The following is an 11760-nucleotide window of genomic DNA, read 5'->3' as shown; positions in this document are numbered from 1 at the left end:
GCGCCCGCCCTCTTGCTTCTCCTTGGCCCGCTCCCCCGTCGCTCTCTCCTCCACTCCTCCCTCTCGCAACCCAGGCCGGCACCTCTTACACACGGTGTCCACGCTCCGCGGTCGGCTCGGCGATTGGCCGGTGGGGATGTAAACAAGGCCTCGGCGGCCAATGGGAGAGCTGATCACGCGGCAAGCACGCTTGTCCACGCGCCCTCAGCATGGAGCGCTGAGATCAACACGGGAAGGGAGGGGGAGAGGGAGTATAAAAGCAGTGCCCGGGTTTTTCCCTGGCTCAAACCCTTACAGGGTGCGCCAGAGGGGAGCTTGCCTGGTGCTGCTGAACGATTGACCACCGGGAGAATCCCGTCCTGCCATTGTTTCTCCTTCCAGGATTGCAGCTATTAAAAAAAAAAAATTGTCCTAAATCATCTTTTTTTTTAACTCCAAAAAGGGTGCATTTATTTGCAAAAGCTCTCTGAAGTTTTGCAACGACACCTTTAGAAAAAGTCATAGGGGCCTAAAACCTCTAGATTGTGTCTCAAAACCACTCCTGGTTTTTGTTGTTTTGTTTTTGTTTTTAAAAAAAAAACACCCCAAAAACAAAATCTCTTTTTTGGGGAGAGAAACAAAACTTATCTGCAACCAGTCATCATGGTAGTGTTCAAGAAGATCAAGACCTTTGAGATAGTCTTCAGCGAGCCTGAGAAGGTCTTCTGCAGTGGAGAGAAGGTAGCCGGCCGTGTGCTGGTGGAAGTGACCGAAGTCACCCGAGTCAGCTCAGTTAAAGTGCTGGCTTGTGGGGAGGCCAAGGTGGTCTGGATCAAGGGACCCCAACAGTGCAAGCAAGAGATGGAGTATCTGCGCTATGAAGATGTCCTCACCCTGGATGATCAGCCCACTGGTGAGATCCTTGGTTCAAGACTCGTTTTGTTGTGTGTGCCTCTGTCTTGTGGTTTCAGAGGAGCAGCCGTGTTAGTCTGTATCCGCAAAAAGAACAGGAGGATGTGTGGCACCTTAGGGACTAACAAATTTATTTGAGCATAAGCTTTCACTCACCGGTGAAGTGAGCTGTAGAAAGTTTATGGTTAGATAAACTTATTAGTCTCTAAGGTGCCAGAAATCCTCCTTTTCTTTCTGTCTTATGGGTTTCCCACTAGAGCTTTCTTTTAAAACTAAAGGCCTAACGTAAACTGAGGATTGCTGGCTTTTTAAAGGAGGTTTCTTGATACAGTTATAGAGCCACAGAGTTTTTGGGTGGAAAGATGCCGAATCAAATAGTACTTGCATCTTCCTGGTCTTTGCTTGGAGTTCTCTGGTAGGAAGGCAGTAGGAAGTGCTAGGCATTCATTTGAGCCCTTGTAGACCTAAGCTGGCTAAGATCCAAAATGTAGCCTTGCATGGGAATCTCACTGAAGTTTGAGAATTTAGTGCTGAAATTTCCAACTTAATAATAAAACTTTAGCCACTAATACTCACTACATTGCCAAGGAAAAAAAGCGGGTATAATTATAAGCCTTGTGGATATTTTAGCCAGTAGAGAACAGTAATAGATATTAATATGCCTGTAGGAGAGTAACCTCCAAGACTGTAGGAGCAGCTCAGAATGACAGAGTAGTCTTTTTTTAGTCTTTGATTCAGTCTCAGTGGCTGGCTTCTCTTGAGTCCTAGGAAGAGCTGTGGGTATAGACTGTTTTGATATGCAAGTCCAGTAGGCAGAATAGGTGTCACCGTAGGGAACTACAGGTTTAGATTGTTGGCAAGCGTATGGATTTCTTGGATCTCTGTAACAGGACGTTCCCCATCCATCCTGCAGGCAAGTTGTAAGGGGGTAGAGTTGTTAAAGTACCGTCAAGCCTAGATCTGCAATATTACGCCCCTTTCAAAAGGGCATCAGTAGAGTGTTCGGTTGTTCCTAGCTAGGGTGTAGCAATGCAACAGCTGCAGTTGACTATTACAATTGTGAAACAGGACAAAAATCTCTCCTTAAAATCTCAGTCTGGAAGTATGTTCTAATGTATTCCTTTTTTCTTTCCTCTTTTTAGATGAGGATGGCTCTGTGATCTTGAGACCTGGCAACAAATATGAATACAAATTTGGATTTGAGCTTCCCCAGGGGTAGGTATTGGCCAAAAGTGGCTACTAAAAATCATATTCTTGTTAAAAGTCCTTCCTTTCTAGTTATCCTGTGTGTCTCTAACAGGCACTTCTGCCCTCTTGTATTGCAGGCCTCTGGGGACCTCATTCAAAGGGAAGTATGGCTGTGTGGATTACTGGGTTAAGGCTTTCTTGGATCGCCCATCCTGTCACACTCAGGAGATAAAGCAGCACTTTGAGGTCATGGATCCTGTTGATGTCAACACTCCAGACTTAATGGTAATTATCAGGTGGCTGTATCTGTGCATGTGGGTGTTAGTGGCTGGAGCTATGTGGTGACTCAGGTTCTTAGAAAAGGATGTTAGCTCTGTCCTGAGGAATCTCTTTTTAACTGGCTTTATTGCAAAGTACAGATTAAAACACTTATTTCTGGGGCTGTGGTCCACATTGGTCAGAGTGTAGACTTCCCCCATGAGGGCTGTTTTAGTACTCTGCTTCATGAGACAGCCCATCTAGAGGGCAGCCATCTGGGCATCAGTGAGTCTCATCTACTATCCATAATGCAGGATGTTAGGGATTAATTGGAGTTACAAATTAAACTGCAGCAGGTTTGAAACACTGATGAGGGTAGGGCAAAGATCAGGCAGGTGGCAGACACTGAACTTCCAATAATGAGGAGCCGAGTAGGTGAAGGGGCAGGGGGACACAGACGATCAGTCTGTGTAACACAATCTCCCTCTGAATCTCTTCCAGTCGCCAGTTGCTGCCAAGAAAGACAAGAAGGTGTCCTGCATGTTCATTCCTGATGGGCATGTGTCTGTCAGTGCCAGGATTGACCGAAAAGGATTCTGTGAAGGTGAGATCTGGTTTCTTTCCTTTGGGAGTGGGATGGTGAGGGAAGAGGGGGTATGGAGGGCTAAGCGGAGTGCATGAAGGTAGCAATGCTCCTGAGGGATGAGACAACTGACCAGGATTTGAAATCTGAAAATGCAAGAGGGGGAAAGGAACTGGACGTGGCCCAAAGGGTATAAGTAGGAGTATGTAATGCAATGTGACTGAGTGAAGGGAAGCAGACTGGGAATCAGGGGAACTTCCTACTCAATGAAGCTTGCTTGGTTTAACTAGTAAAAATTAGCTCTGAATACATTGTAGGGCACAGCACAGCACTGGTCTGGCTAAGACCTTAGGCCTTCTCCATAACTAAGCTTTCTGTATCTTTTTCCAGGTGATGATATCTGCATAAACGCAGACTTTGAGAACATCTGCTCCCGGATTGTGGTACCCAAAGCAGCCATTGTTTCCAAGCATACCTACTTGGCAAACGGGCAGACCAAGGTTTTGACCCAGAAACTTTCCTGCGTCCGAGGCAACCCCATCATCTCGGGCATGTCTGAGAGCTGGCGGGGTAAAACTCTCCGGGTCAAGAAGATCAAACCATCCATCCTGAGCTGCAATATCCTGCGTGTGGAGTACTTCTTGCAGGTAAGGGTCTCCCTATCAAAGCAGCCATTTATTCCCGGCTTAGTCTAATTGCTGTTTGGATTCCAGCTCCATACGGCTTTAAGAGGATGCCCACTTCTGTAGTAAACATGAGGGATGCCATTCTAAGGGAATTGGACATGTATAGCTGTCCTTACATCCATAGTCTTGCTGAATATGGGAGCATAGGCACATGATTCACTAGCTCATGTCACTTTGACCAGTGAAGGATGGATTACACTTAATCTGTACGATAGTTCTTTCCCCACATCACTGCAGTTTCACTAGGAATTCTAATGTGACACCGACACTTGTATCTTGTATCGGGATAATGATATAGTAACCAACTCTATCCTGGTCTTGTTCGTACAGATCTACGCCAGCGTCCCTGGCTCCAAGAAGATCCTTCTGGAGCTGCCTCTTGTCATCGGTAGCAGATCTGGGTTTGCCAGCCGCAGCTCCAGCATGGCTAGCCAGACTAGCTCTGAAATGAGCTGGGTGGACCTCAATATCCCTGATGCTCCAGAAGGTGAGCTGAGTGCTATGCTGTTACGGGGATACTTGCTTTAGTCTGTAGCAAAGGGGGTGGTGTGGGTGGCTGCTCTGAAACCTTCCAGTAAATTGATTGAGGCCATCACTTGAAATGCAGAAACAACACTCCGTCTTAAGGCTAGTCTACAGCGGCAACGCTAAGGCACTGCCGTGGCCGTGCTGGAGTAGTCACGGCAGAGCGCTGGGCGAGAGCTCTCCCAGCACTCTACAAAAACCACCTCCCCGAGAGGTGCAGCGCTGGCTCACTGTTTCCACTGGGACTTTACAGCGCTGAAACTTCCTGTGCTTAGGGGGGTGTTTTTTCACACCCCTGAGCTAGAAAGTTGCAGCCCTGTAAAGTGCCAGTGTAGACAAGCCCTTAGCTTTGTGCTAGGAAACATGCTGGCGGGGGCAGAGAGGGAGAGTGGATTGCTTCATCATAATGGCCTGAAAACAGGACTAAAACTGGGATTGCATCACAAAGCACTCTCCTACACAAATACCCTGTAGGGCTCACACGCTTCTCCTCCTTCTTACAGCACCTCCATGCTACCTGGACATCGTCTCTGAAGATCACCGCCTGGAGAGCCCCAACACTCCCCTTCTGGATGACTTCGACAGTTCCTTCGACAGCCCTATCTTCATGTACGCCCCAGAATTCAAGTTCATGCCTCCTCCTACTTACACAGAGGTGAGATTTGGTGACACTCTTGCTGGCTGGTTTCAGCCACAAAGGAAATAGAGCTGGAAAACAGAAAACTAGGATTTAGTTGGGGTGGGAAACTTTGCATTCATACCCATATCAAGGCTGCTCAGACATGGCTAGACTCCTACTCTGTATGGTCAGGAAGACAGAAACTGACAAGACTAGAAGAGATGAATTGTCCTTGTGATACTGATGCAGATCTGTCCAGGGATGCATTAAAAGCACACTGCATTTGCTTGTGCAAAGCTGCCTAATGGGGATGATGCATCTTTCTTCAGCTGGGTAGCTTTGAGTTATAACCTATTTCTCGAGTCAGTTTCCTTAAACACATGACCACAGTTTTCTAGTGAGGGGAGACTCTATCTTGGTTAGGGTTAACATGTTAGTACTCTTCAGCAAATGTCTAAAGACCTTCTTATTTTTCTTCCCCAGGTGGATCCCTGCAATGGTAACAACAATGTGCAGTGAGGGCCAAGAAGCAGCTGTTCCTCTGTTTCTTCTACTTTCCTGGACTCACTTTATATCTGCAGTGATTATACCTAGCCAAAGTTCAGAACAGGGTTTCAAAGCCCTGATGCAGGAAAAAAATGTCCCAAGAGGTGTGGGGTAGGGCAGCTCCTACCAGGCTGAAAAAAATCACAGCCAGCACAGAAGGCTGCAAATGTGTAAAGGTCTTTCTTCTAAGAAGACTTGATGTGACGAGCGAAATGTCATGTTGGTCAGACGCCTTCAGGGGGGAGGAGCTTTTAGCAGTGGGCCAGCTAGTGCTCGCCCTTGTCCCAGTGCTCAAAAGGACTCCAGAGCCCTTCAGAATCTCCCTGGAAAATAAATAGTTGCTTGTATGGAAACTGTAATGGGAGTACATGGGGTGGAAAAGGTGTGTGCTCTGTGGGGAGCACTTAAGAGTTGATTTGTTAGGGAGAGGCATAAAGCCAGCAGATTCTGACTTCAAAAAAGCTTCTATGCCAGAAAAACTACCATCACCGTGCCTTGAATCTGTTACTGTGTTGTACTGATGATCAGTGGTGTTTGAACACATGATCAGTGTTTTGTTTTTTTGGTAAGTGTCTGAAGATTTCAATGAAACCTGCTAGCTTAGGGTTGTAAACTTATTGCTCTGTAAGGATTGTTACTTGTGCTTGAGCCAGCACCATAAATCTCAAAGCTTTTTACAACCCTCCTATTGAAGATTTTGGGTGTTGGTGGAAACACTTCTGTGCCTTGGCACTAGGTAGAAGTGAAGAGATCAAATAGCAATCAAGGGGAAGAACTTAAGTGGTGGGGTTTTTTTATATGCAAGGGATATTTATGCATGTCTGTCTTTTTTTTGTTCTGACAAGCAAATGAAACGTTATCCAGTCCAAATGTCTCAAAAGCCAAGATTTTATACCATCAGTTCAAAGTGGTGTCATATGACTTATGTCTTTGGTAGCATTTATTGTTTGACTTTGATTTTTCTGAATCTGCTAAACCAGTGTAAGCTAAACTCCATGATCCTTTTGAGAAGAATCACTATCTCCGTCCTTTCATTTTGAATTTTTATCTTCCTTTGTGCAGATAAACCAATGCACCCCAAACCCCCCAACCCATCATCACTACTACTTGGTTTAATTGGCCTCAGCAGGTGCACAGAGGAGTCTGGCTGGGATTGCACTTTGAGGACAGCCCAAGAAATAACAAACCTCTCTGGGCCCAGGCAAACCCTGAGAATTTTCTCATGCTTTCCTTTGCCTGCATATCCAAGCACAAGTCTCAAACCCACTCTCTCTGGCACCATTTGAAGAAGTTTTGACCAAACTATCTTGTGCAACGTCCAGACACCTGGGGAAAAGGCGCTCCACCTGAAGGGAGGCTGTCAGAATTTAGGCAAACGTTAAACCAAAAAATGACAGGGAAGTTTTTCTGGTGTGTGAGGGATTGTGGGGGAGTTTGTTTTTTTTTCTCTCACCCCCCCCGCCCCCCAGTTTGTCCTGTCCTTACACAGAAAAAAGCACTTTTTTTTCTTCACTCTTGTGTATTCATTAACTCAGCACTACGCGTCCTAAGTATGTGTTCATCTGTATTTGGCGGAACCAACCTTGCGTAAGCCTTAGCTGCGTAAGCCTTAGCTGCCTCAGCCTATCATGACACGAATCAGGTGTACTGAATTTTTCTACTGTGTTTTTTGTATTTGTTTGGCAAAATTTTTATATTTGTACAATTTAAGATGCTAGAACCACCCCTGTGGGGTGACATTTTTAATAAAGACAGTTGAAATAACCAAAGCCTCCCTCATTCTTGGGTGGAAGCTTCTCTACTGGGGGTGGGGTGGGGGGGCATCGTAAAACGGATGTGAAGCTTCAGAGCTGGGTGTGATTAGGATGTTGTGCTACGTTACCACCTTACCAATTCCACTGCGGGGTGGGGGGGAGGAGAAGCAGCAGCCACCGCTTGCGTTGAATAGTCTGCAACACAAAGGCCAAAACTTTCAACTGTAAGTGCCTGTGACAGTCCCTGCCTTTTATCAGTGACTTGATTATTTTAACAGCCAAAGCACCTCCAATTTCCAGTGAAGTCAGTGGGGCCTGTGTCCAGTTCCATTGTCAATAGTGCTGTTTAAGTGCTAAACTACTGGATCCAATGGAAAGGGTGCTGTGTTGTCTGTCCCAGGGTTAAGGAGACCACCCTTTCTATTCCCAGCTGTCCACTAGCCTGCTTGACCTAGGGCAAGTCACTGTGATTCTATGCTTCCTTTTCCCCCTGCTTTTTAACATGGAGACTAACACCTTCACAGATCGTTTGTCCTCTAATAATCTCACGCAAGCAGAGAGGGAGGATACAAGTTATCCAGGAGGTCAGATGAGATGATTTAGTAGTTCCTTCTGGTGTATTTTTGTTGTGGTTCAGGGTCTGAATGAAAGCTCTACGGTCAGTTCTGCCACTGACTAAGAGATTTGCCCAAAGCGGCAGATAATCTGTTATAATACTCCCCTAATTCAGCACTGAGGCTAAACCCCTTAGCAACCGAGGTGCTCAGATACTAGGATGATGGAGAAGGTGATATGTATGGATGTTATGTACTTGATTTGCTAGCGATCTTTACTAAAATTGGTGACCGTACTGAAGAGAGCCAATTTAACTCACTGCATACTGGCCTGGTCTCCACTTGGAAACTAGGTTGGTATAACAACATTGCTCAGGGATGCGGAAAGAATCAACTATCCGTGAGCAACACCGTTTAACTAACCTAACCTGTAGACAGTAAAGGCAATGAGAAACTTGCTGTTGATATAGCTATCACCTCTCTGGGAGGTGGATTACCTATGCTGCCAGGAGAAAGCATAGGTAGGGGCTTCATGAAAGCAGTGCAGCATTTTAAGTGTAGACCTACACCCTGTTACAACAGTGGTGGCATCAAATTAAGAGTTCACATAATTAATGAGAAGACACATACATGATTGCAGGAATGTTATTTTCATCAGTTGAGTGCTTAACTAACCTTCCCAAATAGGAGCAAGGTTTGTAAAACTGACAGTCTCCTTCCCCAGTAAATCTGTATTAAGGACATCTTCAAAACAACACCTTCTCTTAAGCAAATAATTTGTGATGGAAAATGTAAAGATATTTTAAAATGGAAACTTTAACCCTCCAAGGTCATGTCTATTTTATGTGGCCACTAAAAGTCCCATAGCTTGCTCTTAAGAGTAATTGATTACCCTTGATAAAGAAAAAGTCTCTGTCCCACCCCTGGCATCTGCTTTTCTGCTACCCCAGAAGTGATTGTATACATAAGGGATCAGAGTCTGTAGAAAAGCAATCAGTAGGAGAAGGATCAGGCCCATCATTTCAAATGCTTTGGGATGGAAAGTGCCACATTACACTTACGTTTCAACCAGTTTTTGCCCACAACTTAATTTTTACTACCTGCTTGCATGGCTGCTTGCAACATGTGCCCAACAGTGTGTTTAGCAAAAACAGTGCAGAAACTCCTTGCCTGGAGGGGCTTAAAATCTCACTCAAGCCAGCGTCTATTTGAAATCCATGCTGCAAAGCTTATCTGCAGAAAAGAATAAAACAGCTGCAGGAGGCAATACAAAATGATTTAGGGCCAAGAAAGAGATGAGCTTGAAAAGATTTAAGCATAACAATTAAGTGGAACTTCACCCCTGCCTAAAAATCACCAGATCTTCTTGCTGAATATTCCAGAGCTCTGGACAAGAAGGAATGACTTACACTTTACATTCAAAGATTAGATTTAAAGGCCAGAAGAGACTATTACAGCACATATACAGGAGGTCAGGCTAACAGGCCAGAGAATTTCATCCAGTTCCTCCTGTATTGAACCCAATAACTTGTGTTTGACAAAAGCGTCTCTTCCAGAAAGGCATCCAAACGCTTAGAAGACATCAAAAGATGGAGATGCCACCACTTTCCAGGGTAGACAGGTCCAATGGTTAATTCACTGAACTATAGCACCTCTCTGTTCTGGACGCAGTACTCAGGGGAGTCTATTTCCTGAGCTACCGAACTTGGCTTTAAAAACGTTTGGTGGGGAAATAGTCCCACTGCAGGCCCCCATGGTGCTATCGGTTGGCAGCGTACCGCCATGCGCTAGGTAATTTCACCCTGGGGCTGGATATTAGAGACAAGGTGATGAGGTCATCTCTTTCATTGGACCAACTTCTGTCTGCAAAAGAAACAGGAGCGGTGGAAGCTCTCATAGAGTGGGGGAGGGGGCCACCGGCACCCAAACCCTGCCCCCCCCTTCTCCCTGAGTCCCCGCCCCACCTCTTCCCCCAAGACCTCATCCCTCACTCGCTCCTCTCCCTCCTCCGCCCCCTTTTGGTGCCCCTGCAAAGGGACCGCTTTCAAGCTTACTCAGAGCGTGTCTTCAGGTCTGGGAACGAGTTAGCGACTGCTGTTTGTAGACAGCGTGCTGTACAAACACCTAGTGAGAGGCCGTCCCCGCGCGCCCCGAGCTTACAATCTAGGGAAAGCTGGGAGGACAAACAGAGGGGAAGCGACTTGCCCAAGGTCACTGGCGGCTCTCGGCAAAGAACTCAGGTTTTCCTTAGTCCCAGGCCAGGGCACTGCCCACCGGGAAACCTGGCCCACATAGCCGTAGTGGACGTGGGAGGTTGCGGGAAGGGCACTGGGCTGATTCTGAGCCCTGGGAAGCCGGCCCCTGGGGGAAAAGGGCTCAGCATCAGAAGGCAGGCATGGGGAGGAGAAGACCCTTTTGTTCCTGCTCACAGCGAGACACCCGGCGACAAAGCGTGGTCCACCGAGCCAGCCTCCCCACCAGCCACGCAGTTCCTCGACAGCAGCGGAGACCTGCCAAGAGCTACCACACAGCAACGGGGCCCCTGCCATATCCACACCGTTCCCGATTAGCTCCTCCAGGTCCCCCTCACCCCGTTAGGATCCCATGGGAGAGCTCACTCTCCATTCATGCCTGGCCAGAGATGTGGGTGAAAGTTAACGGACAGCATTGCTACCTGCAGCAGGGCTGGTTTTCTAGATACAAACAGGGCCCAGGTACCTCTGGGGAAGGAAAACAACACATGCTGCTCAGAGGTTGGCCGTGACCTTGGCAAATGGTTTTGGTTGCAGAGGCAAAGAGCTCAGGCTTCAGTTTCTTTGCCTTCCCCTCCCTGTCCTTACCCACCCCTGATTCCCCACCAGCAGGTTGCTCATTAGCAAGGCAAACCACTGGGCAACCAGTGTTAGTTAAGGAAATGAAGGCCTACAGACAATGTGCAGCAAGGTGAGGTTTTCAAGCGCTTTCATTAAACCAGTGCGAATGGCTGTGTAGATGCTCCTAGTCGGGCGTGAGCGAGGCTTATTTCAGTTCAGCTTAAAGTTACTCAGAAATAGGTTGATGCTAAATCGAAATAAGCAACTTAGAATCAAATGCAGAAAAAATGGCAGCCTCTTAACCAGGCGACACCTGCCTTAATGCTTCTCAAAAGGCAAAGAGTCTTTACACTTATCACCACAGTGTCAGGACAGGGGACTAGGTGTCAGGACTCCTGGGTTCTTTTTGTCGCTCTGGGAGTCTTCACACCCATTGCGTAGTATTGAGTGGTTAGGGCAGGGGACTGGGAGCCAGGACGCCTTGGTTCTATCCCCTGTTCTGCCACTGATTCACTCCAAAGTCTTGGACAAAGTACACCCCCTGCTGTGTGCCTCAGTTTCCCCCCATCTGTAGAATCAGGCTGCTGCAGGTTGTGAGAGTCTGATTAAGTAACGCGAAAGGAAGGGTGCTCTAGACATGCAAAGCCTTTGACGAGCCAAGCTGAGAGCTGGAAAGGCAGCTTTTCTGGGAAGCTCTCTTTATCTCCCGCTGCACACAGTGCTGACTTCAGAAAGCAGCTTCCTGACATGGCCAACACCCCTGTGGGAACCAGGTGAACCCCAACGCCAACCAGCACAGAGCCAGCTCCCTCTGTCACCCTCTGATTGCAGGTTATTGCCCTCAATAACGATTGTGTGATTGCAGCGCTCATATTTCTAGCTGTTCTTGGATTAGATCATGCACTTGTCTTCCTGCCAGGGCTGGCCTGGTGCCTATGGGTATGGACTGTGCAACAGAAGATAAGCGTTGTTGTTTCGGTTACTGAGCAAGATGTTCTTACTTGCACGAGTCCCCTGCAGTCACCTGGCTCCAAATGTGGTTTAAATCATACACTAATGAGCTTCGAAAAGGATTTTCTTTTAATGAATGCCTTGGATCCGGCTTTGGGGAAGAGCAAACTATTAGGGCTGGTTGAGAATTTTCGCTTTCAATTAAAAATGAACTTTTTGCTGCAAAAGACAAAAATCATCCATTTTCACCGACAATGTCCACAGAAACCAGAAAAAAAAAAGCGGGGGGGCTAGATGGGAAAAATAATCCTTCCCCAGCCAGCTGCACAAACAATTCAGGGCTGGTTCTGCTCTGAAAACAGAGTCTGTAGAAATAGCACCGCTTCCTCAAC

The 11760-nt window shown here is 46.9% G+C and overlaps 1 protein-coding gene across 1 annotated transcript; it reads left to right on the top strand.

Annotated features, from left to right (window-relative positions):
- The first annotated feature begins 277 nt into the window (after positions 1-277).
- Positions 278-7065, top strand: TXNIP (thioredoxin interacting protein). The gene is made up of 8 exons (XM_048828692.2): positions 278-892; positions 2034-2106; positions 2217-2364; positions 2839-2941; positions 3311-3567; positions 3937-4093; positions 4635-4786; positions 5234-7065. Exons 1-8 carry the CDS (start codon positions 643-645, stop codon positions 5267-5269), a joined length of 1176 nt encoding a protein of 391 aa, XP_048684649.1. The 5' UTR covers positions 278-642; the 3' UTR covers positions 5270-7065.
- Positions 7066-11760: the final 4695 nt, after the last annotated feature.

The sequence above is a fragment of the Caretta caretta genome, chromosome 24, assembly GCF_965140235.1.
Source record: "Caretta caretta isolate rCarCar2 chromosome 24, rCarCar1.hap1, whole genome shotgun sequence".
Lineage (NCBI taxonomy): Eukaryota > Metazoa > Chordata > Testudines > Cheloniidae > Caretta > Caretta caretta.
This window is presented reverse-complemented; position numbering and strand designations above follow the sequence as displayed.

Coding starts and splice junctions, on each gene's coding strand:
- TXNIP (XM_048828692.2), top strand. CDS start 643: ATGGTAGTGTTCAAGAAGATCAAGACCTTTGAGATAGTCTTCAGCGAG. Junction 2,365..2,838: donor TCAACACTCCAGACTTAATG/GTAATTATCAGG, acceptor AATCTCTTCCAG/TCGCCAGTTGCTGCCAAGAA. Junction 2,942..3,310: donor CCGAAAAGGATTCTGTGAAG/GTGAGATCTGGT, acceptor ATCTTTTTCCAG/GTGATGATATCTGCATAAAC.